Consider the following 19837-nt stretch of genomic DNA (forward strand, 5'->3'; position numbering starts at 1 on the left):
CTTTTTAGCAAAACAAAAAAAAGTGAATTTCAGTCCTTTTTCGATAAAAAAAATTAAAAGTATGATATTTGACTAACTTTTTTTAATAATCGAGCAACTATACATTAGGTATTTTCTTTCAATTAGGTAAGCCATCGAAACCTAAAAAATTATTTAATGGAATAGTTTTTACAAATTTATGTTACATGAGAGTAACTCTGGGTTCGAAAGGGTTAAGAAGAATCTCATTAAGGGTATTCACGTAACGAGATAATTTTCTACTTTGCAGAAAAATAGAAAATTCCGCAAAAGGTTTAAATGAACACCCCAGCAGAAAATAATTGCGTAAACAAGGGAAACAAACAGCTGTTTGTTAAACGTCAAATTGAACTTGTTTAATTAAAAAAAATATGTCAAGCTAATTTTGCAAATACTATGCAACAATAAAAAAAATGTAATTGGCTCAAATAAAATGATATTCTCTTTTCAATATTAACATATTTTATTTGTGGTTATCTGAATAATAAGACATAAATCGCGTTCAAAAAGATATTCCAGATACGGGGATCCCAGATAGCCTATTCGATAGGTGATTGAACACACCCAAAGTTTATCAGATTTTTTTTCTACGGTTTCTGCTTCAAATTTGTGAGATAAAATTCTATGATTTGCGGAATATTTTTCCCATACAAATTTTGACAGCTCATTTCTACCGATAGAAAATTCTACAGTTTCTACGGTTTCTACGGGTTTTCCGCGTTTACGTGAATACCCCTATTATTTAATATTTCTTAATTTTCAGACTTTACTGCCAGTTAACAATACATTTTATTAATTAAATTTTGACTACGACTTAACAGAGTTGTATTGAAAATTTAAACATTAAAAGAAAACCTTCACTGAAAAACAGTTTGTTTTGAGTTACTTTGTAACATGTAATATCACAAATATGACAAAATATAAAACAACGTTCCTAAAACTAGTTCTCTAAAACCTCAATCATAATTTTCATCTTATCGATCTTAGCTAATTCTTTTCAAAATATTGACATATCCACATTTTAAGCTGAATTGCAATTCTTTTCCATCCGTCTCAGAACTTTTTTCATCCATTTTGTAGCTCAAATAAAACACCAACAATTTTATCTTCCACATGTTTTCACAACAAAATACTTTAATATACAAATATTATAAATGTTTTTTCTTTTTTGTTTTTTTTTTCTCTAAAAATTACCAATATTATAAACAATAAATACATTAAATTGATTTTTTTTTTCGATTGTTCCCAAAGTTTTTTTTTTGTTTTGTTTTCAATTTTCCTTATATACACATCAAATTTTTTTCTTTTTTGTAAAACATTAAATTAAAAACTTAAACAAATTTATTTAAACATAAAATTTTTGCATATTTATACACTTACAAAGAAGAAATATAATTATTTTTTATAAAATATAATAACTAGAGTTAACTAAAAAAATATAAAATAATAATTATAATTAATTAAAAATTATAAAAAAAAAAATCATATACAACAGTAAAAATAGTAGTAGTAGAATATCTTATAAGTAAAAAAAAAATTAATTATTTATCACTCGGTTGAATTTCCTTTTCAATTTTTTTTTATTTTATTTTGTTTTGTTTTATTTGTTTCATTTATCATTAAAACTAAGCTTAAAAAATTGTAAAAAATTAAAATTTGCACATTATTTTAAATTGCGTTTTGTTTGTTTTTTAAATTTGTGTTTCAAAATATCGGAGAAGATAATAAAAACTCTTAAGCTTAGCACAGAATTTCCAAACAGAAAATTAATGGTAAACCAAGTATACTCAAATAAAGTCCTCTGTATCCTATTTTTTTTTTCTAAGTGATGTTAGTGGATTATTTTGAAAAATAAAAAAAAAAATAAACAAGAGGATTAAGAATTTAAATATGGATTGTTGATAAAATATGATCTAAAAAATTGATCTGTTTTCCTATTAATGGTTATTTAATTATTTTTGACAACAACTACATACGAGTAAAATTCTACACATTGATACTGGTCGATGATGATTATTTATTTTTTTTTGAATTACTACAGAAAAAAAAAATGCTCTCCCATGTTATTAAAACATTAATTTAATTATTGAATTAATTAGAAAAGATTTTTTAATGTTGTTTTCGGTTTCTACTTGGATTCTCTAAATTTTACAATTAAATGCTAATTTTTTGTTTTTTTTTAAATATAAATAAAATTTTATTTACTAAGTTTCTATCTGTCATGAGAGAAAATATAAGAATAACTCTCATGACTTTTGGCTTTGATTACACATACATTGCATGCATTTTAATATTTATTTTGTAATTTAAATTAATTATTATTTTTTTGTTTATATTTTGTGTATTTTTTTTAAATTTTATTTGTAAAATATATTTATAATTATTATTACAAAATGTAATTAAACTTTGGTTTGACTTCCACTTATGCCCGAAATAGCGGACCAAAATCTCAGTAATAAAGGTCGATCGGCTTCGGTACGTTCTGTAGACCAACCACTTGGTAACCACCAATATGGATCTGGTTCGTTGATTTCGGGCTTTTGTGATGTGGAAGATGATGGATCCGATGTGGATTCTTGGCTTTCTTCCGTTGAAGAAACTGTGCTCATGCTGCTACTTCCACTACTACTACTACTACTATTTTTGCTTAAAATATTTCTACTGGTACTGTTGCTACTCCAGACTGTTGATGTGCTTGTCGGTGGTACTGGATCTTCTGAAGATGTTTTGATTGTATTCGTTGGGAAGATGATCTTCGATAGAAGATCATTTTGGTTTGTAATTCCTTCTTCACTGGGGGTTTGTATTGTTGTTGTTGTAGTTGCTGATGGTATTGGTGTTGTTGTTGTTGGTCGACTATTTCTGGCAACAAGATCATTGATCTTCCTTAGCTCTTCAACAATATTTATCACTTGGGGGAGGGCATCTTCTTCAGTAAGCTGGTGATATACAAATCGATCGTTAGAATCACTTGGTTTTGGAAGAAGATCGGTTTCTTCATTGATCGTTGGGGGATCTTCACTTTCCGAAGTCTCTTCCTTTGGTAAATCTGTTGTAGTAATCACTTCTTTAGGACTTCCTACAATTTCTTCCTTGGCTACAGTGATCGTAGTTGTTTCTTCCACATTTGGCAAAGTACTGATCGTGGTGATATCTGCTTCCTTAGAAGATGTGATTTCTATCGTTGTGAGTTCTTCTTTTGGTGATGTAATAGTTGTGATGTCTTCTTTTGGCTCAGTGATCAAAGTGGTATCTTCTTTTGGTACAACTACAGTACTCGTTGAATCTTTCTCAAAATTTGTTGGTTGCGAAGTTTCTTCTTCATTCGGTGGAAGATCTGTGACACTTCTTGTAAACTCGGTCTTACTTTCAGCATCTTCATACTCTTCTTCCAGTTTCATAGTTGTAGTTTCCCAGTTTGTAGAACTCGACAATTTGGCATCATTTTTTTCGGTTGTAGTTGATGTTAAAATGGAAGTGATATTTACCCGGGCGCCATTTCTATCCAAAATCAATGATTCATTTTCAAGAATTTCATCAAGTTCATGATTTCTTTCATCATCAGATGGACTGGTTAAAGACGATACAGTTGAATTTATTGGTTCCTGATAGATGGAAAAACTCATATTTTGATCTTTTCCTTGATTTTCAGAAACTGCTGGTACAAGAATAGCATCGATTCCACTCAAAAACAAACTTGATCCGTCTCCATTATTGCCACTTTGATTACTTGGACCATAATTTGAGCTATCGGTATCCAAATCGGGAAGAGAAATCTCTGGTGGAGTTGGTGGTCGACGACGACGATCACTCACAAAAAATACATTATCATCCTCTGAATCCTTTGAACCACTAGAATCTCCCGATCCACTCGAACCAATTGGGAAAGTTTCACTGAAAATATTGAACTTTAATGGTTCATCAACAAATTCACCAACAGAAAACGGATTTGTATCAGCACTTCCTTCCAATTTCTCAGCTCCAGGTGTTAGATTTCCTTCTTCTTCGTAATCATAATCATAGTCCAATGAGAATGGTGCCAAGTGACTCAATTGATTGAGTAATGCCTTATCGGTGTCAATATTCACGGTGGGTATGCAACGATTTTGTGACCAATGTTCACCCGGTGGACATGTTGAAGTCTGATTATTCTTATGTGGGACAATAAATATCGATTTGGGTGTGACTTTTCGGGATTTTTGTTGCTGACCTACGGGGACCATTAGCCAGGCTTCCCATGCTAAATTTTCGGCCGTACTCTCAATGGGTTTTGAGGTTATTGGTAGGGTATTTACACTGGAGCAATAGGTTGTAAGTAGAATTATATGAATGAGTGTTGTTGTTGTGATGATTTGTAGAATTAAGAGTAAAAGTTTACTTATATCAAGCAACATTTTGAGTTTTTTTTTTTTGTATTTGTTTTTTCTTATCGATGTCCTTTGTATTTGTATTGATTTATTAAGTTGATTGCACTGCTAATAATAGGGCAAGTATTATTTGGGTCCTTTCATTTCATTTAAGGCAAGTTTGTATAGTCCTTTTGTATTGTTTCTGATTTTAGTTGTCTGCAATTCTGAAAATAAAAAAAAAAAAATAATTAATAAAATAATAAAAATATTTATTAAAATTTAACAACTAAAAATTTGAAAGTTGAAAAAAAAATAATTTAGGTTAGGTAGGTACCAATTTTTTAAATTTTATCAGTTTTTTTTTTTTTTTTGTGATTAGATGTTAACGAAGGAGTAACTAATTGAGCACTGTTAACTTATTGTTAGAAACGTGCGTTTTTAAATAATAAAAATTGCTACCTGTTTGAGAGAATTTTTTTTTTTTTATAAATTACCATAAAGTCAAATATACTCCTTTCAAGAAAAATTCTTTTACGGAAATTCCAGATTTTTATAGGTAATAAAAAACAAAATAGTTTTTACCTGCGTACAGGTTAATAAATGTATGTGCTAGATAGATTATAAGATAAATAAAAGGAGTTTTTGTTTATTATCAACTTTTTTGTTTTCGAAAAATACTTGTAAGTTGGGTATTTAATTTATTTTTCATAATCGATGTTTCAGGTGGGAGTATATAACTGAATGAATATTTACTTCTTAAGATTGTTGTAAAAAGTTTATCATAGGTATCTGAAAATCTGATAATGTCCTTGTATATAAATGAATGAATCATATTAAATGGATTTAGGAAACATCAACACTGTAATTGATCTTGACTTATTGATTACAAGTATCATTTTTATTGGAAGATTTCTGAATTTGTCAACCAGAACAATTATTGTGTTGAATGATTTTGGAGCCAATGTATTAAAAGAACGTAGTGAATTATTAAGACAGAATTCAAGTTTAACCCTCTACTGCATGAATTAATATTAGCGGACGAAAAATTAAAAAATGCTTTACATGGGTTCTTTGGGATGTTTCAAAACAGTTTACATTAAAAAAATTTGTTTAAATTAATTTGTTTAAAAAAATTTGTTTATAAGCCAAATTTGGCTTCGTATGCATTAAGCGGTAAGAAATTTTACTAATTTTATTTATTTAGATTATGTAAAGAATAAAATTAAAAATATCAAGAGATAAATATTTATCATTTAAAAACAAAATAAAGTAAAATAAATACATTGCATTACAAAAGGTTAAGAATTAATTCAAATTTGGCTCATTTTAAGCCATGGAACCGAGAAAAGCAATTTGTTTTTTCCGTTATATATATTTTTTCTGGTTCACATTATTTCCACTGTCAAAGTAAGTCTTGCTCCAACATTTTCACCCACTTCAAGATCTTAAAAAAACTAAAAAGTAATAAAATGATTGAAAAATATTATAGGTGAGCGTCAATCCCCCTTAATTTTTTGTGATTACGCCCCTGGAAATGGGGTTAACATAAAATAAAATATCACTAAAAGCGAAGGGGCTCCATTTCTGAAGTAAAACATAGCTTCCAAGCAAAATAAAAATGTAAAGGAACAAAATTTTTCAACAAAAAAATTTAACAAATTATGCAGATTTAAAACCCCTTAATGCATACGAAGCCAAATATGGCTTCCGTACTTTTTGCCCTCCCAAGACCAGGCCAATAATTTTTTTCAATAAAAATTGGTTCAAAGCATACCTACATAATAAGACAATCGATCAAAAATAAATTTTCAATTAGTAGTCCTTAGAAGTCAAAAATGCAACATATCAATATATACACGGGTTGAGACCTATCACTTTTTGTTGAGCTTATTGCACTGATTACAAAACGTTATGTAGAAATTATGTAACACCCAAAACTCTAAAATGCCGAAAAGCATCTATAAATCTACAACCCTATTAGGGGTTGAACATAAATATCTGTTAGTTTTGCACTCAATTGTTTAAATGTCTGCAGGCTTGATATATCGTTTAAAAATTTTTTTTAAGATTATTCTGAACTGATTTTCATAAAAAAATGTATTGTTTGGTTATATTATTTTAGAAAATTAATTTTTATTAAAAAATAAGTTTTTAAATATAAACGGTTTATAACTTAAAAAAAAGTTGGTATGTTGGTTTGAAGAAGATATTTATTAACGTTAAAAAAATCAAGATCACGTTTTTTTTTTATTTGATTTTAAAGAAATGCATTTCTTAAATTCAAAAATGTGTGTTTTTTTAAATTAAAAATTAACAAAAAAGTCGAAGTAAACTTTGAAAACATCTTGCAGTTTAACTATACTTTTGAAGGATAAATTAACTCTCAACTACCTGAATATCTTGTTAACAGAACGAATTATTAGATTATTATTTGTATTGATGATAATATACCTAACAGTCAAAGGGGTCAGCAACTTAAGATTATTACAAAAAAAAAAAAAACATATCTAAACCTTATGACTTTTAATTAATTGATGTTTCATAAGATTCATGCAAAAATTACTTAAATGTCATTAAATTTCAATTAGCCACAAGCTGTTGGCATTTGAAAATAATCATTAATTTCTTCAGACATATTCTTTATATCCATGAAATTATGATAAATAATTTGATTTATTCTTTCACGTGTTTAAGATAAATATCTCTACCCATTTGATATTACAAAAAGGAGAATTTAACATAATAATGATAAATATAGTATGTTTGCGTCTTTGCGGTTAATGAATTATTAACTTTTTAACTCTAAAAGTGTGGAAAAACAAGTTTTCAAAATAAAAATATTAAAAAAAAAAAATGTTTATTTTTACTTGGAATTCTATATTTGGATGAAAACAGAGAGAGAATTATTATTAAATTTATTCATCACATTCATTTTGTGATTCAAACAAAAAATTAACACAAAAAAAATGTTTTTATAAAGAAAAACATCATTTATCAGTTATATTTGTGAAAGGTTTTAATTAAATTATAAATTATGATTTTCAATGAGTGTGACTGAAAAAAAAGTAGGTATAATCGATTTGCATTAAGGATAAAGAGGATTAAGGAGTTTTTTTTTATATACACGAAAATTTCAAAATAGGAAATTCTGCAAAAGCATCAAAATCCCCAAAACCAAAAACTAAACTCAAACAATAAAATTTCCTGAATTCTTTCATTTTTGAAAAAAAAAACTTTTTTTATCAATTTTTTGAAATAAATCACTAATTTACTGAAATTTATTATGAGAAGATACGTATGAAAACTAATTCATAGAAATAAGTGTTTTGCGCTTTTCATTATAGATACTTAACATGCTCTGTATTGCTTTTGCTTCATTTTCCCTAGAAGCTTTTCACCATTTAGATACAAAAATCAAACATTTCAAAAAGTGGTATATCGATGTATTCCTTCCAAACTCTGCATACATAGTGTATATCGCCCATAAATATTCAATCTAAAAGCCTATAACATTACCATCCCAAAAGCATGATGTTTTCTAATTTGCAACCCAATTTCCAAACATTGACCAAGCAAGCAAGTAAGCACACACATTCTTCTCTCCACTAGAATAGGGTCAATTCAATCTTTTCTGAGAGAGAAGAAAAGCACTTCAGCTAATTGAAAGAACACAGGATATAGCGCTTAACAAACAAATCGAACACATTTTGCTAATTACTTTTGATTTTTGTTGTTGTTGTATTATTTTTTTGGTTTATAAATATGTAAAGGTTCTTTCCTCAATTATTGACTTAACAAAAAAAAATTATAATATAGCTCTTACATATAGATTCTTTGCACAGTCATTGAAATGAGAACATATACCAAACAGCAAAAAAAAAAAGAATGAAGAGAAAGTCCTTCAAGAGTCCATATCACTAAAGCTAATTAACCAAAGAGCACGCACTTGACTTTTCTTTTTTTTTTTTTCCAAAAAGCCTTAAGTAAATATAAAACTACTAATAGAAGAGTGTACTACACTACATAAAGTGTGTTAAGTAAGTTGCATGAAGTTGCTTTTATACAGATATTTGGGTTTGGGTCTTGGATTTGCTTTTAATATAAATTATAAGAATATTTGCGGATAAATAAAGTCCCTCTATGAAAATAAAAAAATCTTTAACTTTTAGCAAAAGTCATTAAAAATATCTCACAGAATAAATTTCCAAGCAATTCAATGAAAACTCAAAAAACCTGGAAACTTGGAAAAATTTTATCTCGATTCTAGTAAATTCCTAGAGAAACCTTTGAGCACCATGCTATCATTTTTTTTTTTTTAAAGGGAATTAAATGATTACTAGGAATCATCTTTTTTCTGTTGATGACCTTCATTCATTCCTTCAAAATGGAATATTTCTACCATTTCGAACTTTTCATATGAAATTCTGACAATTTTTAGCTTGATAATGATTTTTGTTGTCTTCTTTCCTTTTATGGAAGTATTTCTGAGAAACATTGAGTTGAAAATATTTTTTTTCAACAAGAATATTCGTAAAACACTCAATGATATCGCTGTTCTGGGAAGATAAAAGATTGAAAAAACGTATCCTTACAAATAGCCAGCGGGAAAAGAATATGCCAAACGTTAATAAAATTCATTTCATCATATTCGTCTATTTTTCAGTTCCCATCATTGCTTGAAACCATGTAATACCATTTGAGGAAATTTTCGGCATAAGCTTAAATTAATGGTGAAGTGCTTCAGTGGAAGTATACTTTTCCTCCTTTGTTTGCTGCAGATTTTCATCTTAGTTACCACATCCTTAATTTTCACCACTATTAAGTTGGTTTTTAAAGGAATAACTTATTTATTCACGTGTGTGCCATTAATTAGAACCAAGGATCATTCAAATGCTTAAATACCTACCTTTTTCAACAACATGATTGGTTTTTATGAATGTTAGTTAAGGATGAATTTTGTAGCACGACACACTTTCATGAAGTAGGAAGGCCAAGTGGCGTGTAGTTAAATCGTAAAAATGGAAGGGGCCTACAATTTTATTAAACCCCGAGACCGAAAGACTTAAACTTAAAATACTTTCATAATATTTTTTTTTTAACATTGAACAGAAACTGAAGAAAAATGCATGATTTTGCAAGGAAATGGCGCCCAACGCTAGTCTTGGACTGATACGTTTTCATAAATAACCCATTGGTTCGTGATACTAGCAACATAGTTATACAATTAGAAAAAAATAATGCAAGGGATAATTTTACTTCTGGTATATTTTTAATCATAATATACACTGAAAATAATAAATTTTGTAAAATTACGAAAATCGTTTCATACACTATATATTTTCGTTGGCCCAACGAAAATATGTAATTTTTCGTAATATGAAAACCTTCATCAATTAATGAAAACGTTTCATACACTTTTTCTCCCTTTTTAGTGCCAAAAAATCCAATTTAATGAAAATATTCATCAATTAACGAAAAATTTCATACTCATTTTAAAGAATAAAAATAAGAATTTTTAAGTTTTAATTAAGTAACGAAAAAATTCATTAACTTATGAAATTCAACATTAACTAACGAAAATCTTCCTAAACTTATGAAAATTTTCATATACTAATGAAATATGACATCGGCTTATGAAAAAATACCTCAGTTAACGAAAAAAAAAAAATCGTTGCCTTGGGTGCATTTCTGTGTTAATGATTAAAAATTTAATCTTGCTGGATATAGTTCACATTAGGTTTTTGTTTAAAAATCTATGTAAGTTGAGCTGAATATAAAAAATATTTGCGTATTGACGAGGTGTCTAACGATAAGTCAACTGATGAGTACAAGTGAGCTCCACCGGGACGAAACGAAAATTTATTAAAAAATCCAAAATATGTTTTTTTTTATGGTTAAAAATTTTCAGCGGATTTTCTGAATTTCAGGTTTTTTTGTATGAAATGAATGAAAAATTCTATAGGTTAACGAAAAAATTCGTAACTCTACTAAAAAAAAAAAATAATAATTAATACAACGAAAAGTTTCGTAAGCTAAAGCATATTTTTTCGTTATTTAATTAAAATATTCATAAAATTTACGAAAAAATTCGTTAACAAACGAAAGTTCCTTTCACAAATTAATCAAAAAATACATTGACTAACGAAACATATCACCGTGGTAAATTAAATTTTACGTTAATCGATGAAAAAATTTTGTAAAATGATGTAAAAATTCATTAATTCTCGATCAAAAAATTTTATAAAAAATTTCATTAAAATACTACAGTTTTCGTTGATTGATGAAGTTCTTCATTAACGTATGAAAGCCATTTCGTTGAGACAATTAAATTTTTCATAGGCTGAAAATTAATTAAATTTTCGTTGGCTCAATGAATTTTTTCGTTGTATTTACGTAAGGATTTGGTTCAGTGTAGTTAGGTTAAATGTACCAGAAATTAGTTAAACATACCAGAATTAGAGCTAAATATACCAGAAATAAGGTTATCATTGCAATATTTTCTTTTTGTGAACCTTTGTTTCTGAAGTTGTCATTTCCTAGAGAGAACATATTAATGAACAAGGTTATATTGACTAAAGAAAAAAAAAAAAACATTTTTACCAATGCCCTAAGTAACCCTAAATTACTTGCATGTATCAAACGATTAAAAACAAAAACTTTTGAATGAATTCAATTCATTTTAAATTAAAAAAAAAAAAACGAATTTGCGTGCAAAAACAAAAATTATCTTCAACGAAGTAGTTACCAAAGTAAGAAAAAAAAAAAAAAACATCTGTAACCTAATTTTATTATACATCTGTTTTTTTTATATTTTTTAATTATTTAATCGACGAACATCTTCTCACTTGTTTTTGAACTTAAAAAAATTAAATTTATGAAGGTGCTCTAGTAAGCCAAATGAAAAAAAAAAATTCAATATTTTCGATCTTATATCTATGGTTAAAATCATTCAAGTGATTTTTAATTGATTGTTTGAAGTATATATGGCGTAGAAAATGCGTCTGAATAACGCCAACATACCAACCCAATTAGATACATAAAAAAAAAAAATTAAAAATCAATAAAAAATTAAAGAAAAAAAAAAAAAAACATGCGATACTTCTCATGATCAATTAAATTCGCGTTCTTCTTTTTGAAAAAAAAAAATTCCCATCACAATTTATTGATTGACGCGGCTGTATCTTTTGATTGATGCCAATAGCATTCAATTAAATTTCTTTAATTTATATTTTTCTTTTTTTATAAGTTTTTTATTTTTATGTTTTAATTGAGTTTTTATTTAAATTTTAATTTATATTTAATTTGTTTATTTAAATATTTTGAAAAAAAAAAAATAGATTGATATTTTATATATTTTTTTTTTTATTGTGTTTTGAAAAGATCAATCATTTTTTTTAAAGACGTACACGCGCCAGTTGTTATGATAGTGAGAGCTGATCATAAGAGATGTTATGATCGGTCGGTTAGGTATTGTTTGTGTATTGATCTTTAGAATTTATTGATATAATTAAGAATGAAAATTAAAATCTGTTTTATTGATCGAATAAAATTTTGTTTTTAATTTTTTTGGCGTTACGAAGAGGATTTTGTTTATACCAATATGCAATAAATTTTCAATAAATTAAATTTAAGTTAAGTTAAAATAATCTTACATAGAGATTTTTGCATGTTTTTTTTGCCAAAATGCCTTCCGTATAATATGATTTTCATCTTAATTTAAGTGGATTTCCGGTTAATTTATGATGAAAATCTATTTACTTTATGATAATAAGTTGATTTTCATGTTTGATTTATTGTATTTCAGCTTAATTTAAGACGGAAGTCATCTTGGCAAAAAAACCATGCAGAAATCCGCTTAATTTTAGTTGGTCTTTTCCTCCGTGCAGTAATTGTAGCTTGTTACATGCTAACTTGTTTTGCTAGCTAAAAATTTGTAGCTTGCGTGGTTTTTGCGTTATTGAATTTTCCGAAATGATTTATAAAACAATTACATCCAAATTTGTAGCTTTTTAAATGCTTTTAAATTCCACGAAATTCGATTTCAACAATTTTTTGTTTTCAAAATTCCGCTAAAATTAGACTGAATATAGCATACAAAAAATATATTTTATGATTAATAAGCGTTTAATAAGCTACAATTTTGGACACCAATAAAATAAAAAATTAATAGTTTTTCTATTTTCAGTCTTATTTTAGCGGAATTTTGAAAAACAAAAAACTGTTGAGGCTATATCTATAAAAACAAAATTTGTGGAATTTAAAAGCATTTAAAAAGATATAAATTTGGAAGTAGTGGTTTTTGATCATTTCAGATACTGAGATTATTTTTTTTTATTCCGCCACAAAGTGTCCGCCAAAGTATTAAAAAAAAAAAAACACAACATAGATTCACCTTATATACATATTTTAGTTAAAATAAAAACCTTTATCTTTAAGAGCATGCATGCATATAATACTCTTCTTGATTTCATTTTCCTGTCAATCTTTTCTTCATAAAAGCATCAATCACAACACAACCTTATTCCTTTCTAATGTGTGTTTATAAATCATTTTGCAATAATCTCATTTTGTATCTGGTGAAACTTTTAATTACTAGATACCTCCTGGGTGGTGTTTAACTAAATAGAAAACAAAAAAACTTTCTCAAAACACCATGATTGCCCTTTGAATAAACAAAAAAATATTGCATAAAAGTCTTTGATCAAAATTATGTATGCAATCAATCCACTGCATCACCCTTTAATCACTCTGTGCATCATTTTCCATATAGAAAGTTATAATGCCTCAAAACAAAACACAAAAAAACAAACTATGGCAACATTGAAATCTATTTAATGAGTGATGTAGCCGCCTTTGCTGTGCCAAGATGCGTTTTTAGACGTACTTGATGCGCCAGTAAATTGAATTATAGTTTTTTTTTTTTTTTTTTGTAAAGAGCATTTTTCTTGGGCGATATGGTGTGAAAACATTCATCATTTTCTGTTTAAATAAAGTTTCGAGAAAAAAAAATTATTACGAATCTGTGTTGATGTACATGCAATGCAACACAAGACTTTAGGATGGGGGTCATCATGCTCATGCGATGAGAAATTTAGAATTTTAATTTATTTATGAATGAAAATGGATTTTTCAGGCGCAATCTTTATAGAGTCTTTGCTAGTGCATCTCTGTGTTGCATGTGTGTGATTTTTAGACAAATAAATTTTATTGAAAATTTTCATTGATGTTTTGGAATTTAAATGTGGTATTTTATGGGGTGGCGCGTGCAGCCTTTCAACAGTAAGTAAATCAGAGTCGAAACTAAAAAAAATTTCTTATCGTTTATTTGTTTAGTGGTTCAGTTGTTGTTTACAAGAGATTTCTTCATATTAGGGTGATTTTTTTTTTTTTTTTTTTTTTTTTTTGCAAATGGTGGGTTTAAGGACAAAAATGTGTCATCACTTATTGTGAACTACCCACAGTTGTATATCCTACGTTCTTTTATTTTCAATTTTTATATCTGTGATTCTATTTTATAGAACGACTCACTATCACGCTAAATGTCAAAATAATCACCATCATGCGTCTACATTCTTCATCGATTAAAAGTTAAATATACCTACGTGAAAAATTCCGACAAATTCTTTCGTATTCATTGCTGCATTGTACTGCCAATGTGCACAAAGTGTCAAAATAAAAACCACTTTTTTTTTAGAATTTATCTATAAGAAAAAGATATACTCACACTGCAATCTTATTTTTTGTAGGCGATGATTATGCATGGACTTTTTTCAGGTTTAGGGAGAGAACAATAACAGACGAAAAAAAAAAATACCTATGAAAGTATCTCTCCACGCAAGTTCTTAGAAAAAAAGGAGAAAATTTGATGTCAACACGTTTGAGTGAAAACACTCGGTGCATTTTTTTTTAACTTGCAGACTTGTGAGTTTTTCTTAATGGTAAAATATTGGTTTTAAGCAAAAAAAAAAAAAAAATTTACGATTTTTTAAAGTTCTAAGCCACTTCTAAGCTGGCTAAATACACGAATAGATCATAATGAACATGCTAGGATTCAAGTTGCTTAAATTTTTAAAAGTTTTAATATACTTTGTACTCATAGAAAAAAATAAATAAAAACTGTTTAATTGATTCTTCAAAGGAAAACAAATACAATATCTTAAATGAATTTGTGATCCAAAAAATATAATGCAATCTGATGCATTTTTAGAAAAAAAAATTTCAAAAACCGTTTTTAAAATCAATTTTTTATAAATAAATTTGATAAAAAAAATTTATCATCCAAAGTATGTAACGTTATTTAATTTTGTAGAAATTATAATTATTAACCCTCTGTCGGCACACGGGTGCAAATTTGGCACGACCAAAATGAAAAAATTACAATTTTTCAAAAAAGTGGGGTGCAAAAAAGTCTCTTTATAATGGTGCAAATACATTTTTTTTAAATTGTGAAAACAATATTCGAATTCCTCGGAAAATTCTACATCAATTTCATGTACGTTTTCTCTACAAAATATAAGACATAAAAAAGTTCTAGCAACATAAAAAAGTAGAAGCCAAATTCGCACCCGTGTGCCTATCACGTCACAAAAAAGAGGTGTGCCTACAGAGGGTTAAACATCTAAAACCGAAGTTAAAAAAAAATTCAATGCAGTGTTTTAGAAAATTTGATTTTTCAAAAAAAAAAAAAAAAAAAAAAAAATAGGTAATAATAAATAAATATGGTTTTGTCTATTTGTATGCACTTTTCTCTTCTCTGTCACAAAAAAATGGTAAAGATTCAATACAATCCTCTTCTTTGTGTTTCTGAGAACCCATAGAGATAGTTTTTTTGTGTGTCCGACACAAAATAAAAGTGTATTTTATGATCACAGGTGAGTCGATCAGTCGTGTGCATTGAAATCGAAAGTGTAGAATATTTTCATACTTTAAGTGTTAATTACTGCGTTTGTTTGGAAAGAAAAGTGGAATTAAAAATTTATTTTTGATGGATTGTCTTATTATGTATGCTATGAACCAATTTTTATTGAAAAAAAATGATTGGCCTGGTCTTGGGAGGGCAAAAAGTACGGAAGCCATATTTGGCTTCGTATGCATTAAGGGGTTAAATCTACAAAATTTGTTAAATTTTTTTGTTGTAAATTTTGTTGCTTTACATTTTTACTTTGCTTGGAAGCTATGTTTTACTTCAGAAATGGAGCCCCTTCGCTTTTAGAGACATTTTTTTAATGTTAACCCCATTTCCAGGGGCGTAACCACAAAAAAATTAGGTGGAGGGAGGCTCACCTATAATATTTTTCAATCATTTTATTACTTTTTAGTTTTTTTAAGATCTGGGAGTGGGTGAAAATGTTGGAGCAAGACTTACTTCGACAGTGGAAAGAATGTGAACCAGAAAAAATATATGTAACTGAAAAAACAAATTGCTTTTCTCGGTTCCATGGCTTAAAATGAGCCAAATTTGAAGTAATTCTTAACCTTTTGTAATGCAATGTATTTATTTTACTTTATTTTGTTTTTAAATGATAAATATTTATCTTTTTATAGTTTTAATTTTATTCTTTACCTAATCTGAATAAATTAAATTAGTAAAATTTCTAACCCCTTAATGCATACGAAGCCAAATTTGGCTTATAAACAAATTTTTTAAATTAATTAATTTAAACAAATTTTTTTTAATGTAAACCGTTTTGAAACAACCCAAAGAACCCATGTAAAGCATTTTTTTATTTTTTCGTCCGCTAATATTAATTCATGCAGTAGAGGGTTAAATTGTGTTTTTTTTTAATCCAAATATGTATTTATTTTTCAAAAATTTCATTTTTTATTTTAACTATTTACCATATTCATTTCATATTCATTCGTTTTTGAGAAAATTATATTTTTCTAAAATTGCTTTATGGCAGATAACTTCATTTTTAATCTTAAAAGATTAATTCTAAGTATCTCCTGAAAATTTCCTAGAGGAGAAATTGAAGTCTATTTTTAGAACCAAAACTTTCGCTACCTGCGATATTAACAAAATAGACAATTTTTTTGTAGAAGTTTCTTTTTAAGCTTGAAAAAAAAGAGGGTACACTTAGTTTTTGCGAACAAAAATATTAAAAAAACTGTTTTAGTAACATTAACAACAAATTTAAAATGTGTTTACTTTATGTATTTATAAAATTCTTTAAAATATTATTCTTAACTTTTTTTGCATTGTGTGTTTTTTTTTCAAAATTCTGGATCTAAAAATTCTGTATTCCAAAATTCTGTCAATAGAAAAAGAAATATTGTTTTGATAATGAAAAAAAATGGGCACTTTTTTCGTTATCATAACAAATTTACATGTTTTTTTTTATTTTTTTAGAAATACAGAATTTTATAAAGCAACAGAAAAAGACAAAGTATCACGCACCGTTTATAAATTATATCACTTCAAACTCGCATATGTTTTTCATATGTTTTTCTTGATAGTTTGAAAGGTTGTAATGTCTAAACGGTAAGTGATACAAAAAAAACTTCATGTGACAATTTTTTGTAAAATCACTTCAGCTACAATTTTGTAGAACATAAATTTTAAAATAATTTTTAAAATACAAAATTTTGTGACCTTTGACCACTCAAAATGAGACTAGCGGACAGAGGAAACTTCTGAACATTTCACAGATTGTAAACCACCCTAACATCACGCTGTATACCAAAAATCAGGCTGTTGCAAATATTTTCCTTTTTATGACAATTGGTTTAATTTTGAAAATTATTTTTGTATTATAAAGCTGGGGCCTGCAGTGTGGTCCCATTTTAATTTTAGTTTCGTTCTGGCTATATAAACTATGGAAAAAACCATAAAAATCAGTTTTGATCCATCGAAGGCGGTTTTGTTTTTTTGATAAAAATGATTATATCTTAAACTGAAAGAGTCACTGTGGTGTATGCGTAACGCTTTTTTTTTGCTTTTTTTTTAGTTAAAAAATGATAACTATAGTTTGAATCAATATTGAGACGAATTGCCCTTAGTTGTCCATTTTTTGAAATCCAAGCTTATTTGTTTATTATTACTCCACAGAAGCCTCATTTGAAGAATTTTTTTTTGTCTTTTGCAAGATTTTTTAATTCAGAACCCATCGAATTTTAATTTTGAAGAGCTGACTACTACATTCCATCTCTATCATTGCTGAGTAAGAGCTGATGTCTTCCATAAATCCTTGAGACTCCTTAGGTTTCCGTAATAAAAATTCTTTAATACAAAAAAGAATGTTTTCTTAAAAGAACCAAGTTCAAGTTATTACATAGTTTTAAGATATCTTGACTCACAGTCAAATTCTTGAACTTCGCACGACCTAGTAATGCACTTTATTTGATTTTTCATCAGTTTTGGTTGCAGTTGCAGTACTTGCATCTGCATCGTATACTGATTTTTTTTTTTATTTTAAATTTTCAAGCAAAAGAAAGGAACTTAAATTGTCATGGTAGGTGGCATGAGGACATTATCTCTCTGTGTGTGGATGGAACTTATCGCACATGAAGGTTGGCCATGCAAACATTTTTTCTTTTTTTTTTTATAAAATAAAAATAGAGTTAAGGTAAAATAAAAAAAAAAAAAAAAAACAACAACAACATTTCTAGAAAAACTAGAAAAAGAACTAGGTTATCTAATTTAAACAATGTGACGATGTGTATGGTGTATATATTTTTTTTTCTTGTTGTTCTTCTGTATATACTCATTTTGTATGCAACACTGAGTTTTTAGTGCATTCGAGTTACGTGCGGATGAATTTGAATACAAAATGTACACAATTTTCTTGTGGCGGAGTTTTGAATTGCGAGTTGCATGTTGTTAGTTATAGTTTTATTTTTTTTTTGTATGTCTGTTATTCTTCTTATTCAAATCGTGATTGGTGAATGACGATTACGAGTTATAAATTTACAAGTGGTAACCAGCAACAACAACAATAAATGATAAAAATTGAAGATGAGAGGTTGTCTGATGTGGTTAAGAGATCTGTAAAAAAACATTTTCATCAGTGAGCTTTGGATAAGAAATTAGATCAGTTTGATGTTCAGTTTTGTTTTGTTTTGTGTTTTTTTTTTTGCAATGATTATGAGTTTGAGAGTTGTGCAGCAGAGGTCTTGTTGTGGTTTGCTATGATTATATTGTTGATGTTCATCTTAGGGTGAGAGGAGGCCTTGAGTTATTTGAGCTTATAATGAGCAAATTAAAAAAAAAATAAATAAACACAAAAACATCATCAGAGGATGAAGGTAGATTGGTGAATTGAATGGAAAATGTCATTTTATAATGTTTTTAAATAATTTTATTTATTCTGTGCCAAAAAGCCTTGATTGAAAAGAACATTGGGGTGACAACTAAGCCAATACAGATGAGTGACATAAATTATTTTCTGTTCCTTCAGAAAAACTGTTAAATTTGTATTTAAACTTAACTTTTTAAAAGCGAAAAAAAAATATTACTCATACACCCCAGTGACCCATTGACTTTCAAGCTTTAAACATTGGAGCAATGTTTCTATGGATTGGGTTATAATGAAACATTATTGAATATCTACTGACCTTATATACAAAGTCATTTGTTGGTCAGTAATTGGGGTCGAAGATATAAAAATTGATGCTTGCCTTAAAAGTGCAGCAATATAATTGCCCTTTTCCACTTCAATCATTTTTGTTACATACTCATTTGTTCAGCTTTTTTTTCTATTTTTCTTCAATATACATCAACTGAACTATGAAGTCCAACAAACATTTTGATAACCCCTTTGGTGTGAAAAATAGAGTGTTAACGTCAAAGGAGTACGAGTCTATGTTTTTTTTTTTTTTATGAGCTCAATTTTTTTTGTCTGATACACCACAGAAATTTGTAGATTTTAGATAGTAAAATTTGTGTTTCTCTTCTTTTTTTTTCATTTTTGTGAAAGTGTTGAATAAACTCAATTAAATTCACACTGAAACTTTATTTCACGACTTTGTTGGTTTTTCAGAATTTTTTTTTGTTCGTTTTAGTTATAAAAACCGAACTATTTTAGCGGCCACGTTTTCTAAGCTTATTTTAGTCCTATGTCAAAATCGAATTAAAAAGATACGAAACGTGTTTTTTTTAGGTCCACCTCCTTTTTTTTTTTTTTTTGCAGAATAATATTTCCCATTGCGGGTTTTCGTTGAATAACAGTATTTCATCTTTTTTGTTGATGGCAAAGGTTTGTAGAGTTTTTTTTTGGCTTGGTTTGATTGTTTGTGATGATGTCCAATTTTTTATTTGTTTGAACACAAAGTGTTGCAATCTCAAACGAATGAACTAAATCTAGTTTTTTGAAGCAGAAGTTTTTTTTATAGGGTTGACCATAGAGTGTATTTTTTTCGAATTTGGATATGTTCATTAGTGTATCACGTTTTTTAATAAACAAATTAAAAAGATGCAACGAGTCACTGATACTTGAGGAAAATATTCCGGAAATTAAGAATTTTAGTTAAAC

General features: G+C 27.7%; 2 protein-coding genes across 4 annotated transcripts in view; one reads left to right on the forward strand and one right to left on the reverse strand.

The window, feature by feature from the left end:
* LOC129910790 (protein artichoke) overlaps positions 1-19837 on the forward strand; it is a 435745-nt gene that overhangs the window by 210386 nt on the left and 205522 nt on the right. The gene's annotated exons all lie outside the window — the stretch shown is intronic.
* LOC129910792 (protein folded gastrulation) overlaps positions 1578-19837 on the reverse strand; it is a 74384-nt gene continuing 56124 nt past the window's right edge. For both annotated transcript variants that reach the window (XM_055988335.1, XM_055988336.1), the window contains one exon: positions 1578-4591. In XM_055988335.1, coding sequence (XP_055844310.1) covers positions 2418-4412 — 1995 coding nt within the window. In that variant the 5' untranslated portion in view covers positions 4413-4591 and the 3' untranslated portion in view covers positions 1578-2417. The remainder of the gene's footprint in view (positions 4592-19837) is intronic.

Source organism: Episyrphus balteatus, chromosome 2 (assembly GCF_945859705.1).
Source record: "Episyrphus balteatus chromosome 2, idEpiBalt1.1, whole genome shotgun sequence".
NCBI classification, from domain to species: domain Eukaryota; kingdom Metazoa; phylum Arthropoda; class Insecta; order Diptera; family Syrphidae; genus Episyrphus; species Episyrphus balteatus.